We start from the raw sequence: 27,556 nt of genomic DNA on the forward strand, positions 1-27,556 counted from the left end.
ACATGGAGGCTGTTGCTTGTACGCACTGCATCTCTATCGAACATGACCTTCGTAAAAGTTAATGAAATTAGACTGCAATGGGCTGGATGCATTAATTCCAATCATGACTTACAGCCATGTGTGACAGTCAGGAAGACTATGCTTATATTTGTATTTGAGAGGGGCACAATGGTGCCAAATATCTTATTCTATGTGTAGTAATGCAACAATGCTCATTCACATTCGACTCTTCAGTGCAGTGAGGAGGCAATCAGTTCACAGCACTGGAGGAGCAGCAGATTGAAGCACAGATACAGTTCTGCATGTACTGATTAATATCATAATTTCCTATCTGCTAACACACTGAGAAAGTTCCTTAAATCTGCTCTAAAGCATGTTTGAAAATCTAGTCCGCTCAGGAGTTACTATTTTTATCATGAAATATTCATTAACATGTGATAGTCAAATACCCCAAGGACGTATGTATGAATATTTGAAGAGTGCTTACTTGCTGTAATGTGGTTTAAGATGTAATTCCTGCTGGGTTTGCAGCAGTTGGTTTGATTAAATTCCATGCACGAACTCAGTTCATAATACTCACACTCTGTTCATCGTGTCAGCTTAAACACAGCAGGGTGACAAATTGTTGCTCATATGAAAAGGCCTGCATATCCATATGCATAAGCAGTTCTTGGATATGCATGCCTACTGGTGGATGCAACAGACTGCAGGTGACCACTGGCAAAAAATATCCTTCCTATCGTTCAAGAGTTGATGGCTGAATATTATTCATGTCTCTCTCCCTCTCTCTCTTTCTTTCTATGTTTTTCTATGTGTGTGTGTGTGTGGGGGGGTGGGTGTGGTTGACAGTCTGCTGATGGACTAACACCTTTTTTCCCTCTCACTAGAGCTTTGGAGACCCATTCAGCATAATAAATGTCCCTCAGATCCATCTATCTCTATATTCACAAGCATGCAATTAAGTCTGTAAGTATTCGGACAATCCAAAAATTGTCCTAGTAGTTTTCGTCCTCTGTCCATCACAATGATCAACATGTGATTGAAGTGCAAATTTTCAGCTTAATTCAAGCGGTTTTAACAACATTTTGGGATTAACTGTTTGGGAATTACATACATTTTATACACAGGACCAAATTTTAAATATGAAGATAAATGATGAAAATCATTTTCCCTCGATGCCTGCATAGCCATGAGCCAGTGGACATCACTAAATGCCATGTCCCCTTTGCTGAAATGATTTGGTAGGCTTTTACTGCAGCCGGCTTAAGGTGTTATTTGTTTGTGGGTGTCTCATGCTTTTGTTTTGTCCTTCATAACTGAAAATCATTCTCTGTTGGGTTGACACAAGGTGACTGACTTTTTCATTAAAAATATGCCAATTCTTTGGTTTGACAAACTCTTTGGTTGCTTTTGTAGTATGCTTTGGGTCATTATCCACTTGTCAGTTTTTCAGCATTTGGCTGAATCTGAGCAGAGAGCATAGCCCTGTACGCTTCAGATCCTGCTACTTCCATCTCCACTCACATTATCAATAAAAGCTAGTGACCTGGTTCCACTGGCATCCATACATGCCCATGCGTAACACTGACAATCTTTCCTTCTTGTTCTTAAATGTAACCAGGGGTTTCCATCTTGTTGTAAACCAAAGATGTCAAACTCGTTTCACATCAGGGGGCACACACAGCCCTCTTTGATGGTAAGTGAGTCATTCCAGTGAAACTTTGCTTTCTACAAGTGTGAAGAAGTGTAATTACACATTTGATGTCTGTGATATTTAATATAAGAAGAAGAAAAACAAAGCACACAATTTCAACAGCAAATCTCAATTTTCTTTCAGTGTGATTAAAAAAAATGCTGTCAGTGTGACTCCTGGGGCTTAAAATGCAAGAAATAAAACATAAATGTGAAAAATTACAAAAAAGACTGTCCTTTAAATATAATGCAGGCTGTTAATTTTAATTCACAGGTATTATCATTAATTTTTATTATTATTTTAAATTGTGGGCTCATTGTAAAAACAAATGATATTTTTAGAGAAACGATGAAATAATTTTAATTTCACTGTTTGTCTATTGCTTGTTTATTTTAGTGTAGCGTAATTGCTAATAGGGGAGGACTTTGTCAGCAGGAAAAGCTGTTAAAATGATCCAAATATAGCTCAAGGTCAACAAATTTTCCAACACTGTCCAGTGGACTAGATTGGAGTCTTTGTCGGGCCCCGGGGCCTCGTTTTTGACACCCCTGTTGTAAACGTTCTGTATTCCATTCAGCAAGAAATCACTTGACAAGCTCTAGACTTTGACAATAATACACTTACCTCCCCCAGATTTTGACAATGATACACCTACCTCCCCCAGAGTGTTCTTGAGTTGGCTAGACATTTAGAGGCTAGAACAGGGGTGGGCAATCTCAGTCCACAAGGGCCGGTGTCCCTGCAGGTTTTAGATCTCACCTTGGGTCAACACACCTGAATCACATGATTAGTTCATTACCAGGCCTCTGGAGAACTTCAGGACATGTTGAGGAGCTAATTTAGCCATTTAAATCAGCTGTGTTGGTTCGAGGACACATCTAAAACCTGCAGAGACACCAGCCCTCGTGGACTGAGATTGCCCACCCCTGGGCTAGAAGATTTTCTTCTTCTTCACCAAGGAAAGAATTTCACGATCATCCACTTTAGTCATATTCTGTGGACCTTAAGGGGTTTTTTTTTTGGTGTTGCTGACCTGGTAAGTGCATTCATTCTTTTTTAAAATGTACCGGATTTTCAATTTGGCCACTTCAAGTTTTTTGCTAGTTCTCTGATTGGTTCATACATGTATCCGTTCTCTTTGACTTATTCTTATCAGGGATGGGGCGTCTAGAGCCTGTCACAGCTACCATAGCGCAAAGGCAGGTTACACCACGGTCCAGGCCTTCATATTAAGAGTTCCAGTGACCAGCTACCAAATGAAAGTTTAATATGCATTTTTTTTATCTGCTTAATTTGTCATAAAATAGAGAAAAAGACTCATCTTTCTGCGAAACTGCTTGTCAGTCAATTGTCTAATTAACTTTGAGATTCTGAAAATGAGGGGATATGTATGAAAATGATTTTAACTCCTAAACAGCTGAGGTGATGCTTTTGTTTACCCCTTGTATTAAAGCTGAAATCATGCACTGCAGTGCTGTACTGAGGCAAAACTACAACAATTGTGTCGCTGTGCAAATACGTGCAAACCTAATTGTGGCGTTTAAGGGAACTTTATTTAACGCTAACCTGAAGAAACACCTTAGCATTCCCAAAGCAAGGTCATGAAAAAGTACTTAATGATACAAGCACAGCCCAAAATAAACCAAAGAGGCACCATCTAGAAATACAAAATTAGCAAGCCGCCAAGCCCAGCCACAAAAGCTGTCCTAGATGCTGAGAAAAGCGCCTTCGGGAGCCCATGCAGAATGCTTAAGGCTGGGTTGTTATTTTCAGAGGCAATAATTAGGGTCTGTAGTGTCAAGAATTCTCCCTGGCTCTGCAAATATTATTTTGTATGACAACTATTAAATGGCATTAAATCAGCCCAAGAAGCGTATTAGCTATGTTACTTGGGCATAACTATTTAAACTTGAATATGCATAATGCCGGGTGAAAAGAAGCAGAGCAGAAGGAACGGGCAGCAGATCCAAATGCTAAAAAGAGTTAGAAAGCCTCTTTAAACACTAAGAGCTAGAAGGAAATTGAAATTATGTACAAACAGATGGACGAGTGGGAAAAAGTTGATTGAATTCACTTTCTTCCTTGATATCAATTAGTCATGACCCCCTTAGACTTAATACTAAATTATAAATACCTTTGCTGGAACCTGTCAATTATTACACACATCACTTTTAAATGGAACTAAAGGGCCCTTGAAATAAGTAATTACTGAAGATTATTATATGCTGTCGGAGACATCACCGACCCGTCGACTGACAATTGATGCGTGAGAGCCTGCAGTTTTCTGAGAGACTGGCAGTCTCCTTGTTTTAATCAAAACATGACTAATCAATGTATGTCAAGGTCAAATAATACTTGTTAGTGCTGCTCCCATAGATCCACATCATAATCAGCCTGTTACTTTCTCCTCTTTTCACAGTTCAAGGTATCAGCTGACACACAGTTCTCCACACACTTCCTGTGAACATGCATAAATGAATGCACGCTTGCTGAAGTGTGTGGTTTGAGTGCGTGCATGTGTGTCTGTATGAGAATGAGGATGTGAGGATAATTTAATTATGGTCCAGATAGAGTGGGTTACTGGGGTTAATATCCTGCATGCACTCTGTTCCTCTCCGGACACAGTAATTGCTTTAAGCACATTAGGAACTTTATTGACTGTGATGGCCTTTTAAGACATTACATTTCTGCTGCTTAGTGTCAGACAAGCGTCGTCCAGCTCTTACTGTCTCCCACTATCTCGTTTTCTTTCTTTCCCACTCCAAGCCTTCCCTCTCCTACCCCTGTCACTCTCTTCTTTATGCATGTGTCTCCTTGCCTGTATCGGCTTAATTGAGGCTCCATAAATATGATGAGATTTGTATAGCGCCTCATCCGTAGAGGCGGCTTGATGAGGTTTGACTGGCAGGTGATTAACTCCTCTTAACCCACAGAATCATTTGTCCTCCATGGAACAGTTGCACTAATGACACCATAAAAGACTTCTTCATGTGTCAAATTCTGGAGCGGAGCTCTGGAGAGACAGAATCCAACAACTGCCTGGAAAAAAAAAAGTGCAGCCCCCTCACTTTCTTTTTTTTTTTTTTCTCAGCCGAGATCAATCCTCTCAACACCCCCTCAGTAGATGTCTCCATTTTCACTCAACTAGACCCCTTAATAAGGATGGAGGTGAATGGAAGGAGTTATTAAAAAGTCCTCACCTTCCTCCTGGGACCGCTAAAGAGGAATTATATGAAACTAAGTGCACTTACAGCCCCAGTATGAGTTATTTCATATTTCTGTTCTCATAAATCCACATCCACTGCAGTCATGACAGGAGTGGAAAACCTGTTCTGTTCAAGAAAGAATTTGGTTTTCTCTTCTCTTTAGGACAAGACCTGCGGGAAGATTCCTCGGAGGTTTCAAGTGGAAAAAAAAAAGAAAATTACAGGTTGACGGTGTGGTGGTCCGGGATACGAGACCTGGAGAAAGAGATAGGGATGGGGAGAGAAGTTAAGGAATGATGTCACAGCTGACAGGGAGGAGAGCCAAGCAATATCTACAGCAGATAAGGACAGTGTGCAGAGATAAATGATCTAATATCTGCATGGATCAATGTCTGTACTGTCCCTCTAAAAGGGGCTCTCCTTATAAATTGTGCTATCCCTGTTACCACATGCATACAAACACACACTTTCGCACTGCGTATACTCTTTGATATTACACACTCAACAACTATCTCAATTAGTACGAATTAAGATATATTGCTGTAAAGTTCCGGCGTGTCGAGAGCACTACGTAAATGTCTTCTTCCAGCTGTCCAGTCCCATCACTCTGCAGATGGTAGCAGGGAGGAAATCTATTTGTTAAGATAGCACTATCCAGCTAATGAGAAATCAAGTGGCTTGACTTTTCACATGAATCCCATCATGTCCACTTGTATTATGAAACCAGGATGCCATTAGTTGCACTTAGTGTGACTAATGGCCACACTGAGTACCTTTGCTAACAGACCCACCTTGTGGCAAATGAAATAATTACAATTCAAAGCATCACAGAGTTTGTCAGTAAAGTCTTATTTTCATTTATTAAAGATGAGTGGATGATTGCCTCAGTAGGATATATAACTAACTTTAGCTATGTCTCACACTTATTTAACCACCATTTCTGGATTTGTTCTTGAATTTTTGGCCCAGAGAACAGCACATACGTCGTCTGACAAAACAAGGACCCATTTTCCCCACTTTTCCAAATTTCACATTTTTAAATGCTGAATCATTTCGTTTTCATTGCATCTCATTAGAGACCAACACCTGAAGCCTATACTGCAAATTAACATTCAGCTGACTCATTTACGAAGTTGTCTTTGGGATTACCATGTATTGTATTCACGGCATGAACTGCTGCATCAGTTGCCAGAACAGCAAAAATTACAAACCGTTGCAGAGAGCATAGCCTCAGTACAGAGCTACTTTCATCTACCCCCTTATTCACAAGGGGTCACCTCTGCAGGTAGTTCAACATATTTGATTTAGCAGATTTTTACACCAGATGTCCTTCCTGACACAACCCCAAAGGGATTTGTGTATCCGTCTGGGATCAAAACAGGGATCTTTCACTTGTTAGGCAAGTGTGTAAACCGCTGCCCTACGTAGTCAAATATAAATCCTTTTAAGTCTGAGAGGTTTTACAGCGGTCCTCTAAACTACACGATAACACTAGCACAGCAGTAGGCTCACGAAATATACAACTGTTTATTCTGTTCAGTTGTTGAGCATGTCAGCATTACTGCCAAATGCAAAATACAGCTGAAGACATGATTAGTTTTGTATTTATGTCATTATAAATAGACTGTCAAGATTTTATGGCGTGCATCCATCAGTCTTTAAAATATCTGCATATTTGCAAGACGTTTAAATATCTTGATCCTACGTGCATTCATATTCCGTGCTGCGTGTCCTCATTGGCCTTGATTTATTCAAGCCCAGCAAACTGTGGCTGAACAACTGGGAAATTAGCCAGTAAAGACTCTGCATCATCTGCTTTTAAACATTAAGCAGTTTCCTCAGAGCACTTTGGTGCTGACACAATGAAATCCTATTGATGGCAGTAAGAAAGCTGTAAGAGTGTTTTGTTTTCTAAAGTATTCTTTACACAAGCTGTAACATGAAGAAAATACTCCAGACACGATTTCCAAAGCAGAGTCAGACAGATGTGTGATAAAATATGAGGTAATTCTATGTGAGGTTTTGCTGCAAGCCAGCCCTGCTTTTATTATTTATTTTGAAATGACAAATATCTTTGGTAGAAGACATGGATAAAGTGTGGTGGTAACATAGCAAAAGCTCTGCAGCTTTTCTGTAGCATGATGAATATTGAATCACTTTGTTTCAAGGGGAAATTTGTCAGTTACTAATTTCAATCCAGGGAGGGAATTAAGGAATCGCTCATTTTCATTTGGGTGCACTGGGAATAACAATGGAACATATTGATCCTCGGGGTATTAAACGAGTTCCCAGTAGTGAAAGTGAAAGACATTTATTGTCCTTAGTGCACACTATTTAGCTTAATTCTTCATCATGAACATGTAGATTGTGAGAAAAGAAGTACAGGGCTACCAGGGGCAATGTTTTCCTGAATATTAGGAGTTCAGAGCCATATATGGGCATGTGTCTCACAGAGATGATGTCACCAGTGACTGCAGGGGCTCCCCTGCTTGGGTGTGTGCTTCTCTAGGCCAGAAAGGAAGAAGTAGGGCATGCAGATAGTATGGTGTGTGGCCAAAGGAGGGACAAATGAAAAAGAGGAATAGTTGAGCAATAATTGTTACATCCCGATAGAGCTAAAGGGGAAGACTGCAAAAGTTTATGTGAGTTCACGGTAGAATGAGACAGGAAAAACCAAGAAATAAATGCATTAGAAGCACTGTCAGAGTGCCAGCATTACACTGCACTTAAGAAAGAGAAAGTAACAGTGAGAGAGTTGAGTCTGAAAACAGCACAGAGGAGAGGCTGCTTCTAGTTTGCTCTAAGCTTGTTCCTGATCTTACTTGAAGGCTTCCTGTGTCAGCAACATGGGAAAATCAGGTAAGCAGATATTACACCCTGAAGCTTTTGATGTTTATTGTTGGCTGAACTTTGTCCCCATGTAGCTGTACAAGAGCCATGTTTGTTTACTGTCTGCATTTGTGGGCAATGCTCTTTTAAAATTAGAACAGACCACATACAGAAGTCTAAATCTAGTTTCTGTCCGATGTCCTTTTCCGTTATTAATTTACTGTCCTCTTTGATGGCACTAAATTGTAAGGTAAGCTTAATAGTGGTGCTGCATGCTTTCTCTCAGCCTTGTTGTTTCTGCGGGGCTGTTTCAATGTGCCTATTGTGTGAGTGCTCAAGAGACTGTGAGACTCATGAAAAGCCCCATGAGTGATAGGCACCAGTGGTGGTATGGGGGAGGGGGCTGATCCAGATGATGTTTTCTACTTCATCACCTGTCACCAAGTTGGTACTCGCTATCTGAGGTCACTCAGGCTGTAGGTTTCAGCTTGAGTTTGTATTCTACAACCTTCCCCGAGTCTTCATGTTGCATCATTACGTCTGTTTTGTCAGAGGCTGACTTAGTCTTCCTGTCTGTCCTGTTTGTCTCCCAGCCTCAAAGCAGTTTGCTGAGGAGGTGCTGCGGTGCCACAACGACTACAGGATGAAGCACCAGGCTCCTCCGCTAAAGTTGAGCAGCAAGTTGAGCAAAGAGGCTGCCCGGTGGGTTAATGCACAAACAGATCAAATTAGAAACCTAATTAGCAAGGACTGCACATACTAGTCACTGTCAAACTGCTCCAGATAACAGTGACAGTTCCAGCGTAGCCTGTCAGATGCAATAACCACAAATTATAAAAAATATATCTTGGGTGTTTGGTTTGTTTTCATTGTAATTACAGGTTTTGTTGACAATTTGTTGTCACTAATTGCAGCTGCATTAGCATTTTATTCAAATGAAGTTTGAATAAAGCTTCATTTCCACTAGACTCTTAGAGAAGCTCCACAAGAGAGTTAAATCTCTCGAGTATGTCAGCTTGTCCACCGCTGTCAGGAAGGACCGAGGCAGCTGTCATAAAAGTCTTTCTCCATTTTCTTGAACATGTGTGATGGTGCAAAGCAACAATAACATGGTGCTAAAAACCTCTTCAGTTGTGTGATCCCTCACAGGAACATTTGAAGCACAATTAAAATGACAGTATTATTTTAAAAGCCATGTATGAACTTAACTGTAATATCTATCAGTATTCCAATATCAGTATTGGAATTTTGAGATAATCTGATGCTTGCATGGAAAACTCAGTTCACTGGAACTCGACGAATGGGGTCTGTCTCACTCTTTGTGTAAACTGACTGGGCACACAGCTCTTACACGCTGTGTGTCTTGGACATGATTTGTGTATGAAAAACATAAATAAACTAAGTTTAAAGCACAGTTCAGCCAAAATGGATAACAGATCTCACTGCTTCCACAACATATGTTTTTCTTTTCATCCAAAAACCCCAAATGACCTCGACAAGGAAGAATTTAACATGTATTCTGGATCCACAGCACATTGTGTGGGTCAATCAGGCCACTGCACACCTATATGAACAGCTATGCTAACATGTGAAAACTGTAGAAACTACCTTGGAATTGATTATAAATTAGAATAATCTGGACACTACTCCTGAATTATATCACTACAAAGTTCATAGGACAGCAGTTACTCCTATATGTTTGTAGTGAGTTAACTTTATGACTTTACAACATCAAATTAGTCTATGAAAATTTATTTTGACCCCTTGAAATGATCCAAGGGTTGGGCTAACCCAGATTGTTTACAGAGGAAATGGTTTCTGTTTCTGCCCCACAGGTTTAAGGTTGTTGTTCTGTTTCTTGTAGAAGTGGAGAGCAGGATATTGCAGCAAGCTTTAAAAATGTGAAAGCTCTTGAAATTATTCTTGATGAAATATGTCTGTATAAGTTCCCAATCATCCAGGTAGTCCTTTGAGCTTTTCAAAAAGAAAGAAACTAGACTTATTTAAGAAGAAAACATCTCGTCTAAGACCTTTCATCCAACAGGCTCCTTCAGTTTTTAAAGCAAAAGCTGGAGTATTGCAGATATTTTGAGTGGGGGGGGGTCGAAGCACCTAGGAAGAGACTGATAGTCCAGTCTTGAGATCCCTTACCAGGTGCTTCAACCCCCACTCACACCTTGCCTGACAACGGCCATCTCCAAAATATCTGGAGACTGTTCACTGTTTGTTTTTAGAACTGAAGAAGTCTCTGACATGACAAGCGAAATTTCTTTCCTTTTTTCCTAGCTCTTCAATTTACTGATGAAGACTTGGACTTTTTAAAGTGTGCATCCACACATGCATCACCCAAAGTATAAATGGGAATTAACTCAAGCAGTACACTGTACAATTTTCTTTGTCTCTCTTTACAGTTATGCTGAAAGTCTGGCCAGCACACGGATCCTAAAACACAGCGTGGAGTCCAGTAGAGGGAGCTGTGGCGAAAACCTGGCTTGGGCCTCGTATGACCAGACAGGTTATTTTCTGCATTTGAATTTGTCTAAACTTTACAGTAATTCAGATGTCCTGTACATGTAGGTTTCTGTGAGAATGTGGCAGGAAAATCTAATAAGACACCTTCTTCCACAGATGCATTATTTTAGCCTGTGAAGCCTAAATTAGATCCTCTGTGGTGTCTGCCAAACCCTGCAAGTGAACAGCTGGGATCCATTTCCCTTCCACTTCAGATACTATGACTCAGTGCAGAAATATGTCAGCACAGACCGGTGTATTTCACAAGATACACACACAGTGAGGCACAGCGTGACAAAAAGTGCAGCACTGTAAGCAGGAGCTTAAGGAGGATTTGTAGAGTGCTTTCTGCTTACTGTATGACACAAGGCTAATTTGATTTTCCTTTAAGTTCAAGCCAGTTGTTTGCATGTGCAGGTAAGGATGTGGCAGACCGCTGGTATGATGAAGTGAAACAGTACAACTTCAACCGTCCCGGTTTCTCCTCTGGCACCGGTGAGATTCATGCACATCTATCTCTGTCTTTTTTCATCTTCTTTTTTTCCAGTTTGTTGTTTTCTCTGTTTCTTTGTCGTTTTTTTGTTTACTCGATGTCAGTTTCTCCCTCTCAGTGTCACATTTATTCAGGCATGGAGAAGGTTGTTGTTATTCTTGTGCTGATGTCACACCTCAGACAACGTGCAACTGCTTGACTGTGACCAGCCAAGGAGAAACTGAGGGGAAATTACAATCCTATGCATCACTTCTAACCCTGCATGTCACATCCACTGTGCCTTAATTCCTCCAGATGGTTTCCCATAGCCTCAGACACCAGTGTACATGAGCTGGTGTAACTTAATCACACATGAAGCAGATCACTAGTAGGCCATCGCAGTGATTCACACTGAGTCATGCAAAGTTCCCTTAAGAAAGGACTAAAGCGGTCGAGGCAAGAGGAGAGATTTCGAAGCGATGAATGAGAGAGGAATTAAAATTCCTGTGTCTGCAAATATTTGGATAAACTGAAGAGCGTGTGAACTTAGCCTCAACTGTTCACTACAGTAAAAGCACGTTTCTCTCTCTCTTACGTGGTCCAGATTTTGCCTTTCTAATTTCTTTCTATTCATCATTTCTCCTTTTATATGTCGCCTAGGCCATTTCACAGCAATGGTGTGGAAGAGCACTAAACAGCTGGGTGTCGGTAAAGCCATTGCATCAGATGGTTCTTCCTTTGTGGTGGCCAGATACTACCCAGCAGGGAACATCACCAACCAGGGACACTTTGAGAATAATGTCCTCCCAGCCAAAAGCAGCTCTTAAAGAGATATTGATCTCCTGGCCTGACTCGGGCCAGAAAAGGTATTTATTCAGTTTTCCAGAAGAGAAGTTGCTGCTCGAACTGCTGTGGAGCACATTGAGGTGATAACCACTTTTTGCTGTACTACAATTTTGGATGAATTTTGATGATACAAAGCAGGCTTTAAGTCCTATGTTTATATTTTGGAAGGAACTGTGTGTGTTCATAATGAAAGATTTACCACTGTTTGATGTTTGCTAACAGTACATTTCCACTGACCATGGTGACTAATCTTATTTTATAGTTGTTGGGGTTTTTCCCCCCCTATGGCATCATTTTCCTTTTAATACGATCACAGACTGAAACAGACATACTGTCCTTCACATCTGCTTTTGATGCTGCTTTTACATGTGGGAGTTAATTCAGTCAAAGGAACAGGCAATACTCATTAACAGTGGTCATTGCTTGTAATTTGATGATTCATCTGGATCAGTGTGCAGGCTTTTTTTTTTTTTAACAAAGCACCCAGTAAATGTCAAATGTAGGTAGATCACCCACACTAGCAAGTAGATATTTGTACCAAAAATGTTATGCAACAGAACACTGAACTTTAGTGTCAGTGACACATATACATAGTACGTATTATTTTCCCTTATTTTTTTTATAGTTGTGTTTAAGTTTAAATGATTAACCAGTGATCAGTCATTGTGCTCTTGCCTCTACTTGTCAAAACAGACCCAGCATTTCCTCATCTATGCCTTGTATTTTAACCACTTTTGTACAATAAAAAAAATCATTTGGCATCTCTCTGTGATTGTTTTTTTTTTTTTTTTCTTCTTTTTTGTGGCATTGTTATATGTAAGTTGTGAGGGTGAATTTTCAGTTTAGGTCACATACACTTAAGATTGCCTTCCAAAAACATTAAAACAATTACTTGTAATGTTTGTTTAAGATACAACCTGCGGCCAGTTAAATAAAGGTCATCGATATACAATATATTGTGCCAAGCATATTTTATACAGTCTTCATTTATCTCACACATTTAGGCCACAAGACAAGACAGTTTTTTGCAGTTTTGCCTTTGTACATGACCACAGCGCATTGGAAATTGACTGATCATAAATATGTATGCGTGCAGACTTTCAGCTGTAATTCAAGGGATTTTAGAAAAAAACTGCATTAACTATTTTGGAATTACTGACATTTTTATACATCCACCTCACTCATTTTCATAGGCTCAAATCAATTAACATTAACATGGTTTTTAATATTTGGATAAATATTGTTTGCGCCCAATGACTGCCTGATATCTAGACCAAATGAAAGTCAATAAATGCTCTGTTCTTCTGAGCCTTTACTGCAACCACCTTCTTTGTGGGTCTTTCTGCATTAAGTTTTATCTTCAATAACTGAAAGGCTGCTCTGCTGAACTAAGATTAGGCAACTGACTTTTTACAGAACATCCCATTTGTTTGCTTCTTGGGCTGCCTTTGCTGTTTGCTTTTGCTTCTTACCTAATCGCTTTGTCTGGGTCAGTCAGAGTACAGCCCTGTACACTGCACAGTTCATCCTGCTGCTTCTATCAGCAGTCACATCATCATTCTCTTCTGTTTTTTTTCTCCATACAGGTGATCCAGGTGTTTTGTTTGTTTTTCTTTTTTTTTTCTTTCTCCCCCCCCCCTCTCACCATCTCTTCTCCCCTTTGGTTTTCTTTCTCTCCCTCTCTTTCTTTCATTCTTTCTCCCTGTCCTATCCCCCAGTCATGTCTGTCCCGTTTGTAGCAACTGAAAATAAAATAAATTCATAATTATAATAAAGGTCAATCAAATGGACCAATATGGCAAGGCCATGATGATCCACTTGGTAAAATAAATCGCTTGGCATCTTTCTTGGCCTCAAGACAACAATTCTGATGGCTAAAGATCCAAACGGGACACAAAAAGTAAAAAAAAAAAAAAAAAAAAAGCAGTCACATCATCAATAAACAGGCATTATATCCATATTTGACAGATGATGTGGTATGCTTTGGATCATGAGCTGTTTCTTTCCTTCTTCATACTTATTTCTTCCACCATTCTAGTACTATATATTGGAGATAAAATATCTGAATTCCAGGAGCAGGACCACGACTCCAAACATGCCCCTTCTGGGTCTTATCTATATATGACACCCCCAGTTCTAAGGGCTGTTCGTTCTTATTTCCATGCCCCACCCTCCTTGCCCTTTTTTCAATTCCTTCACTTCTTCACTTTTCATTAGTTCATGTGCCTTTATTCACCTTTATCTACTAAATAACGCTGCAAAACCTAAACTGAGGATGTGGGCCCAGCTAATGAATCCTCTTTCATCTGTTTTCTGGAAAAGTCTAATTTGGATTTCTTGTTCTTGCTTGTAACTGGTCTTTTGCACCTTGTTGTAAAATGTCTGTATTCATATTTTCTGCATTTGTGACGGCATCTCTTGATTATAGACTTTGGCAATAAACCTTTTCAATATAATTCTTGCCTTAGTTAAATTCTGTGAAGTGGTTTTTCTTAACCATGGAAATAATTCTGCAATCATTTACTTGTCGTCTGTGATCTGTCAGACTCTTTGCTGTTGCTTAGCTGGTCAGCGCATTCTTTCTTTTTAATAATCTAACAAATTGTTGATTTAGTCACTTGGTGGATTTGGTTTTTCAGCCAACTGACGACCTTCCTCACTTGCACTGATATCGTTTAACTTCATATTTTTAAATTACAGTAAAATGCTATAAAACACTGCTTCATTCCTGCTTCATTTGTAATGAAATTACAAGAGACTGAGCCTCAACTGGCTATGAAACTGTTTTCCACTCGATTTTTCTCATTATTTTTGAGCTTTTCAAACATGGGATTTAAAATTGTTTGATTTAAAATCCCCTGTGGTGGTGTACAGATGCAAAACTGCAAGAATGATGTTTTTGTCCAATAAATTAAGGACGTAACTCTAGCATGGAATCGAATAGCACAGATTTTGCTTCCAATAACCAATCAGAAACATTTCGCCTCTTCTTTCATTTAAATATTTTCAACTTCTCCTGAAGTGAAAGTTGGCGTAAAGGATCAATATAGCATGTTTGATTTAATGAATGTGAAAGACTAATCTTTTCAGTAAGATCAGTTTCAGGGTCCAGTCAGAGCCCACGTTGGAACAGACTTTATTTAGCAGATATTGGGGATGCAACATATAGTAGCAGCGATATAGAAGAGTCAGGTGTTTAGGCTTTATAGGCTGGAATAAAGGGGTCAGGAGTTGAATCGTCTTCACCGCTCACATGGTCAGCTCCTGTGGAAATGCAGGGGAGAAAAGTGAAGGTGAGAAAGAGAAAAGGTGGAAAATTGAATTCAAGATAAATGAAAACAACAAAAATACTATCTTCACTTCTACCCAATGAAAAAGATGTGCCACTGTGGAACATATCTCTCTTTGTATATAATTAAAAGGGATACTCATTATGTGAGGCTTCATTTCCCAGTTATCTTAATAGTATTTTATCCTGCATCAAGAAACAAAACATCTGCGTCACTTGAACAGCTCCAGTTCTTATGAGAGCACTTGCTGCCATCTAGTGGCCATGAGACTGTACTGATGACCTACAGAACAGTGGAGGTTATTCAGTTACTGGGGAGAAATTCTACTTGTCATTTGTCCTCTGCTCTTTCATCTCACCCCCTCCCTGCTCACTGGCTGTGACTCATTATTTTATTCACCATCTGCCCTCCCTCCACACTCTCTGTCTTCCCCTCTCTTTCCCGCCTTCAGCCTCATCGTTTCTCACCATGATAGCATTCACAATGTCATTCTTGTTGTGTTTCAGCGCACGGACGGCTTTGGCTCGTGACACATTGGCCTGAGCCATCACCAGCTCAATGTCTCTCTGCTCAAGGCCTCCCTCATCCACCTGATGTATAGAAAGAAAGAAAGAAAGAAGCAAGGATAAAGAGAGATTTCAGAACATACGTTTTAACGGTTGTTGAAATAGGTATTCAGAAACAATAGTTCAGAAAATACCTCTTCTTCTTCCTCTTCACTCTCCTCCTTGATGGTGAGGCTGGGTGGGACAGGTGGGGCTAAGGGAGAAGAGGTCACAGGCACCTTGAATTTCTCTGCGGCTGCTTTGTGAGCCTGCTGAGACAGGTCCTCAATCTGAGGAGAGAAAAGGACCGGATAAGTAAGCTAAAACTGAAAGCTGAAACTTGAGTAACCAAATAGACAAACAGTACTCACCTTTGCCTCTCCGAACACAATATAAATGTCTGATACGGGGCTTTTGAATACATCTGGTCTGCTGATGACAAACAAGATGCTCTTGGACTTCCTAATAGTGATTCTGGTCACACCGTGGACTGGCTTCAAACCCAGCTTAGACATGGCCTAAATGCACAATAGAGAAAACAAGAATTAGGGATTGAAATGAAAGAAAAAGAATCGTATCACTTTTAATATTATATTTGACCACTTATTAAGTTTATGTAGTAGCATATAGTAGTCCAACCTTGCGGGCCTTCTTTTCACTACGGCTCTGCTTTGGCCTGTTTAACCCTTCATCCGCAGAGGAGATAGACTAGAGAAAAAACAGTTAAGTTTATGAAATAATCCATTATGCTTTTAATATGCAAATGTTGCTAATATGTTTATGCTAATATACCTAAATATAACTCATGATGCTTCTGTTTTGTTTTGTTTTTTTGCTTTTTGCAATAGCAGCAACATTTTGATTAAAGTTTGCCTTAAAGAGTAGCTGGAAATCAGGGCTGCCACTGCTACTGGCTAAATAGCAAAAAGGCTAACATCTGATGAATATTAGATTTTATGAGTTTAAAATGCAATGCTAGTTGAACAACATGTTAAACAACATGCTTGGCCAGAAGTACATTGTGTAAAATATATATACTATATATATATGTATATATACTATATACTATATACTATACATATACATATATATGGAAAGATGGTCACCTTTAAAATCCCATAGACAAACTCACCTGTGGCTCTGATGGTCTCAGTGGTTCCAGTTCTTCCAGCTCAGGAACTGAACCCTCACTCTCAGACTCATTACATGAAGCCAGCACTGAACCTTCACAAAAACAAATTCAAAGCACACATATATAAAATAAGTCCATAGGAAAACTAGAGTAAAAATAATTTGTCTATCTATCGAATGATCTTCCTAATTAGTACATAATTAGCCTATTTTAATGATAGATAGATAGATTAATTATGTACCAATTATGTACATGAATAATCTATATCTGATATCTAATCCGTACCAGAGACTTTAATTAGCTTATGTTGATTAAAAATATAATAAAAAATCACTATGTGATATTCACGTCTTTTGCAATGTGGCTTCACAATAGTATGTAACACAACGTAGCAGTGTGCTCAACTCCAGCCTGAATAAACATGAAAATGACAGAATGCTGGCACACATTGATAAGTGCACTTTCCTTGCTGGGTAATAACACTTCATCCATAATTTAGGTTACAAACTTTGAAACAGTTTAAAATATCCTCTCTGTCAGTAAACTTATAAATGTAAGATGGAGAGAGCGTTATCACGTTGCATAACCTCAAAGAGAGAATCAAAGAGAAAGAGAAAGAGAAAGAGAAAGAGAGAAGGGTGGGTTGTATAACACATAGCTAAAGAAATTTTGGGGGATTTCAGTGCCCCAGAGGAGGTATGAAACCACTTACAATTGCTCTGGAATGATAGGTCAGTCTCTTCACAAATGTTGTGGCTGTGTTTCATAGGACAGCTGGGCCGCCTGCCTGTAAGTTGGTGGGTAGAGAAGGGCTGAATTTCCCTTTGATTGGCTGAACCAGAGTTTTTCTGTAGTGATCCATTTCTGCTTCCTTGAACTCCTTTGGGCTGGGATGTTTTACCTCCATCGCCCTCACTGTCTGTCTCTTCCTCAGCCAAACTAGGACCTTACAAAACACACAATGATTATCACAGCTTTTATGATAACAGTGTTAGGAAGTGTTTACCTTTTCTTTGACAAACTCGCTAACTCAAATGTTTGGATTAGAGAGGGAATGTTTGGTTTGAGGTAATCATGACTTTACTCACCTTTGCACCTGTCTTGTGTGCTCCATGTGTGACCTTGACTGACTTGTTTGTGAGACTGTACTCTTGCGTTAGCATGAGACTGGGAGTATGACTGAGACTGGGGATGGGAACTAGAGTCTGGAATACAGACTGCATCTAAATTCCCCAGCTCGGGTAAAGATGACTCCTGGGCAGACTGAAACAGACTTAATGGCATGGCAGTGGAGAATAAGGGTGAAGAGACAGTTGTGGCAGACACAGTTGATGTACTGAGGACATCAGTGATCTCTTGGAGGTTAGTGGTAGGAAGGAACTGGGAATTAGGGGTGTTCTGTGTTGTAGGGGAGGTTGACAAACGGACAGGGGTGGTGTGGCACGTGAACAGTGAAGGTTCTTGCCGTTGTTGGGCTGAGAGGTCAGGTTGGGATTCCTGCACTGGTGTGGAAAGATCATGCTCTGGGTCTGTTGAGGCACAAGGTAGAGAGCAGGAGGAAGAGGAAGAGGAAACAGGAGATGCTGAGAAGCAAAGTGGATTCAGAGAGTATGGTATGGTATTGTGGGTAATATCTATGTTGTTATCATTAATGTCCACTGTAAGTCCTCTCTGATTATCAGGTAGCGGTCTATTATCAAGAACTTCCTGCTGTACGTCTTGGTTCATCGCCACAACAATATTTAGGTTGTCTGTTGTGTGTGTGGTAGAGACATCAGGACTCGGATTGTTTTCTACCTGGAGCTGTGAACCAGATTCAACCTTGTCTGTCCCAGGCGTCTTCTGTTGACAATCCAGTGATGAAAACTTGTTGCTTGCATTATGTCCTGTCTTAGATTTGGATGTTTCTGCATTCCCCTTTGACCGTACCCCTGGTGTGTTATTTAAAGGAACAGCAGGTTTCTCTGGATCAACAACAGATTCGGGGCTAGAGGCACCTTGACTGTCTGTCAGAGGTGCCCTCTGTTTCTGCCTTCCTCTCCTTCCTTTCTTTGCATCAAATGATGTATCTGTGCAATGTCCCTCCTTGGGGCTGTCACAGGGAAAGTGCTCTGAGTCATTTTGTGCAGAACGGGATTTCCTTTCCTGTTTCTTCTTCTTATCTTTTTTTGCACCTCTCTCTTTTGCTTTCTCTTCCACTTTGTCTTCTTCATTGTCTTCCCCTGAGTTATAAACAACATGCTGTTGTTCTCTAAAGGCATCTTTAGTCTTTGGTTCATCGACAACTTTGTCCATGAGGGGACTGCCATCACATTTTCTTTGGCTTTCTGTCTGAGACTCCATTATCTCTGTTTCTGACAAAGAACCAGTATTGACCTTTTCTTGACAAGCTTTACTTGGTTTGGAATCATCGGATTTGCATTTAGGAGTGAATGATCCAAAGGAGCCCTGTACCAAAGAAAATGATGTGTCACTCTCTGGAGTGATTGTCTGACACTCTGGGCCTGTATGACTTCTTAAGTTGGTTTCATTTTTTAAATCAAAGTGTTTGTTTGTTGCAGCTGCATCTGAGTGAGTTTCAGTTAATGGCACAGAGATGCTGGAGCCACCTTTCTCGGGGAATGGTGTCTGTGTTGTTTCTGGTGTCTGGTTTATCAAACTATCTGTTGATTTCCTGTCTCCATCAGGAATCATGTCCGAAACCTGAGGTGGCATCTCCTCAAGTGGAATATTAGAGACAGAGTCTCTAACACTGACACTCACACTCTGGTGTCTGACTTCCTCTGACAGAGCATTGAGACTCCCATGAGCAGAGCCAAATGCAGACTCACTGTTATTGTTACAATTCTTCCAAGTGTTTTGTATTTGTGTTTCTGTGTTATCGCCGTCATTGTGTGGATTTAGATTACTGATATCATCCTCCAGGAAGCTGCCGTTCCCGTCTTCTCCCCCTCCTTCTACTGAAATCTCCTCAGTGGACTTACAGCGTGCCAAGTTGGACTCAGAAACTCCCTCTCCAACCAGTTCTTCGGTATCTGTTTGGCGCTTCTCTCCATGCAAACTGTTGTTATCGTCTTCATCTAGCATAGACCCGAGAACATTATCATAATTTCTGCATTCTTCACTGTTCATGTTAGAAACCATGGCCGTCTGCTTGCTTTGGCCTTCTGCATCACACATGAGCAAACTTTCCGCCTCTAACTCATACCTCTTCCCCAGAGACAATGATAGAGATTCCCCTGCTCCCCAGACACCAAACTCAGCCTCTGCTCCTAATCCAAGACTGAACCCCATTCCCACCCTGGTGTCACACCATGCCCCTGCTACAGAACCCATCTCTCTGCTTGTGTCCATTTCTGAATTTTCCCTTTTCGGAGAGATGGCAAAAGGTGAGTGTGGGGAACCAACAGCTCCCAGTACTCCCTCATCAGTACTGAGGGTGTTTTCCCTTAGGTTCTCCTGGGAAGAGTCACCAGGGCAGTGTTCAGGTGTTAGGGCCAGATTGTCAGCTAGTTCTGAGATGACTTCTGGAGAGGTCGAAACAGGGATATTACTGGGATTGGGACTAGGGTCTTTAGGACAAGATAGAAGAGGAACACCTTTATTCAAGTCATTAGTAGCAATGACATTGTTCAGAGACGGACCAGAATCACTGATTCTACACTCCACACTCACTGACTCTGCTGAAGCATTCCCATTCTTCTGGTCAAGGTCAATATCAGACTCACTGTGAATACTGGTTCTGCACATGGCCTCTGCCCCTACAGGCACATCATATTTACTGCAGAAAGACTTTGACAACACACGTCTACTTGCTCCCACAGTCCTTTGGCTTTCAGAGTGATAGTGGCGAGGCTTGATGAGCAATTTGAAAGAATCTCTTTCTGGCCCATTTATGGGCTCAGTTACTGAGTTATCACTGTGTAATTTCAAAGAGTCTCTTTCTGGTTCTTTTTCCACTGTGCCACTATTACTGGGCAATTTGAAATCAACATCTTTGCCCTGGTGATCTTCTTCTGGAAAAACTGAAATGTTCTGGTCTGTTGTTTCCTGCACAGAAGTAGCAGAGGGAGGAATGTGGGACATGTGGGACTCTGTTGCAAAAGAAGGTGACACATGGCTGGTATCAGGAGTGGAGGAAGGGTTAAAAAAGGGACTGGGCTTAGGCCCCTCAAGAGGATTGGAGAAAAAATCAAGATAAGTCATTTCACTCTCATTTGCACTCTTATTCGGGTCGTCGGAGTCTGACAGAGAAGAATTCGCTTCTGCAGGACAGGATAGTTTCTGGTGATCCAGTGGTTTGTCTGTGCTTGCTTGTAGAGGGAAATGTTTTGCCTGACCTGTTTCGCTGGTAGATTCTAGTTCAGGGTCTGATTGGGTCTCAGGGATTTTACATGCATCCACAGGACTGGGATCTACATTGTTTCCTTTAGGGTGGGCAGTGGCTTCAGACAGACAGGTGGTTTTGCAGCGATCCGCTAGTTCATCCATGCTCTGCTGTGAGGGCAAAGGTTCATTTTGTACTGTGTCACTGACAGTTGCCCGTTCAGGTTCTGATTGTATTTGACCTGGATCAGGTCCATCTGCTGATGTGGGCTCTAATGATTGTGCATGCCTCTCAGTGCTGTACAGACGTTCGTCTTCCTCCCCGTTGTAGGAGGCAGAATCTGATGACTCCTCTGTATCGTCTTGGAAACAAAAAGACTCATCCAACCCCTCATTAAGAGAAGTTTCTGAAAGCGAATGAAGGAAGGATGCTGAGCTATCCTCATCTGTGGGATCCTCCACTGCTCTGCTATGACATTCATCATTGTCGTCCTCATCTTCTTCTTCTTCCTCCTCCTCCTCTTCGTCCTCTTCTACCACTTTCACTTCCACCTTAGCTTCCTCGCCTGACTCTTTACGGTCATCACTGCCATCATCTTTATTAGTTTTCTCATATTCATCACAGCTGACAGCACCATTAGCATTACCATCAAAATCATCATCATAATCATAATCGTCATCCTCTTCGTCTTCATCGTCATCTTCTACATCTGCCTCCTCTTCTCCCGCTGCATAGGCATCAACGTCCTTTTCTTCGTTTCTGTCATTAACTTCTATTTCATTCTCTTCTTCAGTGGGGAAGAGAGTGATTTCCATTGAATCAGCCTTAAAGATAAGGCTGGTGTGAAGGGGAAAGGAGATGAGGGAGGCAGGGATCATCCTCTCCTCCTCTGGTATATCATCAGCACAGGCTGCCTGGGATAGTATGAAGGAACTGGGACCAAGCCTATCAAACGCTCCAGGAAAGAAGGCATCCAGGGAGAGGACAGGTGAGTCAGGGCTAAGGCTTGATGAGGCCATGGTCATGTTCTCTGTGTCAGGAGTCAAGGCGGTTGAAGGAGGCTCTTGGTGGACATCCATCTGTCCATAATGTTCCTCTGATACGCATGCCTCAAGTTGCAGTCTCAGTCCCGACTGGATAGGTCTAGACGACTCAGCACTTTCTATACTGTCCTCATCTAGAGGGCAGAGTGAACTTTCATAACCCCCTCCATCCTCCTGGGAGTCACTACTGCTACTGCTCCTCAGAGGGGATGTGTCCTCAGTTACCCAGCAGGGGCGACAGCTTTCTCTAGAAACACTGACCTCGTCCCCTTTTAAAATTTCTTCCTCCTCAACTATGACTGTGTCTGTTATACCTGTTGGGGAATTCAAAACAAAATCCCCCTCATGGTACAGACAGAAGTCCCCTGCCCTTTCTTCCTCGCGTTCTGGAACTATTCTTCCCTTTTCCTCCCCAACTTCATCTCCAATTTCAGACAAGGACCCCACAAAACAAGCAGGAGCCTCCTGTGTTTCTTCTGTGAGGAGTGGATTTGGAGATGTGGAGGGGGAGGTGGAAGATGTGTAAGAGGAGGTCCAGCTGCCTCCCTCTGCTGTGATGTAAGAGCCAGAAGGAGAAGTGAGAGGGGAACAGAGGTCCTCACTGTCAGAGGGAGAACCAGGGGACAGTGGAGAGACAGGGGAGCCAGGATATGAATGATGTTTCAGGTGTGAAGAGCGAGATGCCATTTTAATTGGGGTAGAAGGAGCAGTGTAGTAAAGGTCAGGGTCAAGACATGAGGGGACACCCACTCGTAGTGGGTCAACAGCACAGACTGGCTCAGAAAAGGACAAAGCAACTGGACAGGAAGGCTCAGAAAAAGAGTGGGAAGGCACTTCATCTTGAGAGAGGCTTTGACACTCTTCTTTTTTCTCCATCAAGCTGTCATCTGTCGTGAGTGACCCTGGGGAGGTAGAGGGAGGGAGCAGGGGGTTGTGAAAAGGCATAGGGAGAGTCGCTGAGGGGTCTGCACGGTCTTTTTGCTGAGCCTCCTGTTTTGGGGATTGATTTTCCTCTTTTCTTGTTTCCAACTGAGTCTCTTTTGCCTGTGCCTGAGGATCTGAAAAGCTTTGAATATCTGGTAAAGGTACAGCCTGATCACTTGGGGCAGTAAAGGGATTCCCTTTCTTGATCTCTGTTGTTTTCAGCAGTGTTTCTTCACCCATCACCACCCTTGTATCAATAGTTTGTGGCTCCTGGTAGTCACTCTCCACCTCAGAACCAGTTAAGACCTGGGAATAAAACATTTTACATACACAATTACAAATGTTCATAATGGTATCCTAAGTGCTATGAAGCTACAACATGATCAAACACACATACATGCACGCACACACAAGACACGCACCTTGATTCGCTCCATCTTAACAGGGACATGGCGGCCACATGGTCCATGGCCACCTAATTTTCCAGACAGTCTGGGTGTGCTGTTGTTGCGATGATCGGAGCCTTCAGGTTGAGGTCTTGGGGTACCAGAAGAGCTAGGGGACACATGAAATAGTCGTGGTCCAAATGGAGAAGTGCATGCTGGGAGCAGCTTTTGTGGAGTACTGGGAGAGGCACTAGAACCACTGTCACTCGGGGATGAACCACTGTCACTTGGTGTGGAGTCAGTAGATGGGTGTCTGGTCATGTCTGAAAAAGAGAAATGAAAATAAATCAACTTCATAAGTAAAAGAAAAAAAGATCAAAACAAATATTAACCTCCTATGACCCGAACTCTTCCACGACATGCATTTTTGATTTCTCTTTGATATTTGGGCTGACTGGGGCCAGATGAATGTAAAAACAAAGAATTACCAGATTTTTTTTTACCTGATTTTTGTTTCTAAAAAAAATGAGAGACGCATATACGGATATTTGTTTAAAATTTCAATAGCACAGTAGAAGTATAATGTCCTCATAAGTGGATATCAGACCCTTGTTGAGCAAAATTGAATATTTTGGTCTAAATAACCCAAAATGTGATGTCCACATATGTGGACACCAGGTCCTAGGAGGTTAAGAGTTCGGATATTAATACATTTGAACTCTGAGGAATTAACAAAAATATCATATAAGCAAGCTGACTAAATCACCTTAGTACCACGGCACTAGACGTGATGTGGAAAGTCATGCCTCTTTTATTGTATAATATTAGACTTTAGATTTCTGTGTTTGAGTTTCACTTATCTTAGCCCACACATTAGTTCAGAAAGAGCAAAAGAAAATTACACCAAAATGCCAGTCAGTAAACAAATACCCCTCAGCTCTCATGACACAGCAAATGGCTTTCAGTAGAAAAAAAAGAGTACTGAGACTTAAAACAAGACTGTTTTAATGTATTTATTATTATTATTTTTGTAATGCGTGCGGCAATCCTCCAAAAGCTTGGTCTCTATAGATGGAAGTCAGAAACAATGTTTCTTCACATACACAAGAATCTTTACCTCTGCACGTCTCTTTCACAATTAGCACAATTAGCCAGAGGCAAAATAAGCTGTTATTCTATTACAGCGTTCTCTGTCCTCTTGTCCTTCTGGACCTTGTTATCATTTTGTATCCTCACCTGTCATTGGGAATGGAGAAATCACTGAGATGAAATGTCAGGCTGAATGAAGGAAATGAATCAAGAGGGAGTAGAGGAAGTCTTGGGTATGAGTAAGAAAGTAAAAAGCAAGAAGATAAAAAAAATTTAAAATTCTATTTGTCATCTTAAATCAGTTCTTTGATGCTCTTTGATTACTACAATGCAAAATTGTACTTTTTTCAAAATATCCCTCAGAAGATATGCTCTAAGCTCTTTGTCATCCACACACCGAGAACAGAAACCTCATTTAACTGGGCCATTTGTAGGGTGACCTCAATTCACATGCTGATTGGTCATTACAACACACAAGTGGCTCAGCTCAGTGCCAGCCACATATACACCCTCACTGACACATGCACGTGTTTTGTTCTCCATGGAGCATAGATATCACATTCACTTACTGTTATGTAGCTCATTCTTTCTATCACTCCCTTATATTACTCCTTAGCCTTTTCCTAGCTGATCCTCGCTTTGGCTCTGCTTTGTACGCAGATGTATCTAGCAGGGCGTAGTAGTAACTAAGCACATGCTCTTTTCTTCTCCTCCCTCGCTACTGTCCTGCCCTCCCTGGGGAGGTGGCAGATGCAAGCATCAGCACTTAGAAGCTCTTCCCGATCACTGCTCCAATATTAAGATGAAGGTGTGTTTGTGTGTGTGCTGAGTCACGCCACATAGACTAAAAGCTGCTGTTAGGTCAGAGAGATGCACAATACATAATACACAAAAGACAACTCTTCTGCTACAGCACAGCCTAGTCTCAACGGAACATAAACAGGCTGATTCTGATTGTCTTCTCCTGCAGGAGCTCAACAAAACCTCACTATGCTACGGTGACAAAGGCTAATATAGCACTGGTTTTCAACAGCATATCTGAGTTCAAGAAAATCAAGCAATATATACCTTGAAAACACATCTAGAAATGCTCTATCGTGCTTTAGTGACAATCATAGGAAGTACATAAAAACTGTTTGGCTAGGCTGCTAAATAAGTCAGTGACATAATACGACTGCCTGGCCTCGGAGCCTGGTCTCAGGGAATGCAGTTAATCTGAGCACCTAGCTTGCTGTATGAAGAACAGGCCGCAGTTGAGCAGACTAAAGCTGCGTCACAGTGGATGCAGTGCTGGATTTGCCACCCCCAAGAGCGAGTCTCTGATCTATCTATCTATCTATCTATCTATCTATCTATCTATCTATCTATCTATCTATCTATCTATCTATCTATCTATCTATCTATCTATCTATCTATCTATCTATCTATACTCTAATAAGATCAAAGTAATTTATAATTATAATATATAACAATATAATGTATAATATAATACAATAGAATGATTATAAAGTTTAAGGTAAAACTTTCACTATAACCTATAACCATATTTAATGATCTTATATAGTAAACAATAAACAACAAAAATAATGAAAGCTCTTGTACCTGTGAGGTTGTGTTTTTGTGTTAAACTGTGCTCTGCCATGCTGCTGTGTCATGTTCCTGTTGAAGCTGGGGGGTAGGGAGGAGCTACGCCACACTGCTCTGCACTTACAGCTTGCATAAAACTGATGTAGAGATGGGGATGCGGATGTGGCATGAACATGGGGCAGTGGGAGGAGTGATAGAGACTACGGGGGCCAGATTTAGGGTGGGGGTAAGAGCACTGGGAATCCGATGAGGACTGAGGCTGGATGCTGGGGGGGGGGGGGGGGGGGGGGGGGGCAGTTACACAATGAAATTAGTCGGTACATACAATACTGTGGTAGCTGAAAGGAACATATTGCTAATTTGGATTCTGTAATGGGGAGTAAAAGGAGACGAGGTAAGAGTTGATGTCTAGGGGTGGAATCTCTTGGGAGGCTGCTAATAGCTGCAAGGGGGAAGGAGAGGCAACATGCAGTTTACCGAGGAAGCAAACATGCAACTGAATCACAGCTTACTCAGCCTGCACATGTCAGACACACAGAAATCACCCAGGTCTAAAGTGAGATCTCCCAGGTACTTTTGAGCAGTTAGTGCTTGTCAAATAATCCTTTACCTTTGCTTTTCTTCCTGCTAATACTTCAGTCCTTCCTATCCTATCTGTTAAATACTACTTGCTCAACACAGTCTTGAGCCTTTCTTCTCGATTACGCCCTGGTCTCTGTCTCAATTAGTATCAATGGAAACCCTCTCCTTTCCCAGTGCTCAAGCCCAGTGGTCCTACCTGGTCCAGGGAGCCCTGTTTCCTCAGGTTCCTGCCCTGGATGCTTGCCGCTGGGCACGGATCTGTGAGTGCTCTCCCCCGGCATGCTTCTCGCTGGCTGTCTTTGACTCTGACGCAACGATAAACCATACAGCCAGAACAGACAAGGTGAACGAGGAGAGAGAGTGAGAGTGAGAAAGAAGAAGAAGGGGAGGGGGATATGAATGCTCAGCGACCCAACACTCAGATCTTCCCTGCAGCACGTGTCTGCCTCTATGTGTGTGTGTGTGTGTGTTTGTGTGTGAAAGAGAATGAGGCAAACAGAGAATGAAAGAGGGAGAGTCAGAGATGGGAGTATAGGCTGGTCTCTCTCTGTGGTGCAGCACAGTGATGCTGCTGTTGTGGGCGTGTGCTTCAGAGCCTCATGATCCAGTTCATCGGTGTGTGCGTGGTGTGTGTGTGTGTGTGTGTGTGTAGAATCTGAGAGGGAGCTGCAGTATTCTCTCTTGATGCCCAGTTCCTGCTTTCCTCCCTCCTCCTCTTCCTCGCATCTTCCATCCTCCGTGTATCTCTCTCCCTCCTCTCCTCCCTGGTCCCCCACCCTTCCCTTCACGCCCATCCAAGCTATGACTGGATCTTTGGAGATGATGTCAGCACATTTCTGCTGATCTCTCAGTGCTGCCCCCAACCTTAAAGGAAAGAAGCGGTACTGCAAAAACAAGAGTGAAATGGATAAATCAAATGGAAAACAAAACAGACAGTGGAAAGAGAAACCTGGAACACAGAGAATCGAATGCGCAGAAATGAATCCTGAAAGTATACTGCTGATTACACCCTCTGCCTCCTGCTCTGATTTGATCCAACAGGAATCAGGAAGGAGATATTTGCCCCAAGGGCCACTAAAACATCTGCTTCTGCC

The 27,556-nt window shown here is 41.6% G+C and overlaps 2 protein-coding genes across 2 annotated transcripts; one reads left to right on the forward strand and one right to left on the reverse strand.

Annotated features, from left to right (window-relative positions):
* The first annotated feature begins 7,395 nt into the window (after positions 1-7,395).
* Positions 7,396-12,029, forward strand: glipr2l (GLI pathogenesis-related 2, like). The gene is made up of 5 exons (XM_080896717.1): positions 7,396-7,758; positions 8,322-8,430; positions 10,140-10,243; positions 10,657-10,734; positions 11,372-12,029. The coding sequence occupies exons 1-5, from the start codon at positions 7,746-7,748 to the stop codon at positions 11,536-11,538; spliced, it is 471 nt and encodes a 156-aa protein (XP_080752843.1). The 5' UTR covers positions 7,396-7,745; the 3' UTR covers positions 11,539-12,029.
* A 2,636-nt stretch (positions 12,030-14,665) lies between these two features.
* On the reverse strand, positions 14,666-26,978 carry nacad (NAC alpha domain containing). The gene is made up of 10 exons (XM_080895416.1): positions 26,659-26,978; positions 23,241-23,527; positions 17,613-23,124; positions 17,237-17,470; positions 16,525-16,616; positions 16,032-16,100; positions 15,764-15,910; positions 15,548-15,682; positions 15,315-15,437; positions 14,666-14,821 (listed from the first exon to the last, which is right to left on the reverse strand). The coding sequence occupies exons 1-10, from the start codon at positions 26,741-26,743 to the stop codon at positions 14,807-14,809; spliced, it is 6,699 nt and encodes a 2,232-aa protein (XP_080751542.1). The 5' UTR covers positions 26,744-26,978; the 3' UTR covers positions 14,666-14,806.
* Between the last annotated feature and the right edge of the window lie 578 nt (positions 26,979-27,556).

Source organism: Rhamphochromis sp. 'chilingali' (genome assembly GCF_963969265.1).
Source record: "Rhamphochromis sp. 'chilingali' genome assembly, chromosome: 11".
NCBI lineage: Eukaryota > Metazoa > Chordata > Actinopteri > Cichliformes > Cichlidae > Rhamphochromis > Rhamphochromis sp. 'chilingali'.

Coding starts and splice junctions, on each gene's coding strand:
- nacad (XM_080895416.1), bottom strand. CDS start 26,743: ATGCCGGGGGAGAGCACTCACAGATCCGTGCCCAGCGGCAAGCATCCA. Junction 16,101..16,524: donor TGAGACCATCAGAGCCACAG/GTGAGTTTGTCT, acceptor TTTTTTCTCTAG/TCTATCTCCTCTGCGGATGA. Junction 15,438..15,547: donor GTGAAGAGGAAGAAGAAGAG/GTATTTTCTGAA, acceptor TCTATACATCAG/GTGGATGAGGGAGGCCTTGA.
- glipr2l (XM_080896717.1), top strand. Junction 8,431..10,139: donor TTGAGCAAAGAGGCTGCCCG/GTGGGTTAATGC, acceptor CTCTCTTTACAG/TTATGCTGAAAGTCTGGCCA. Junction 10,244..10,656: donor GGCCTCGTATGACCAGACAG/GTTATTTTCTGC, acceptor TTGCATGTGCAG/GTAAGGATGTGGCAGACCGC.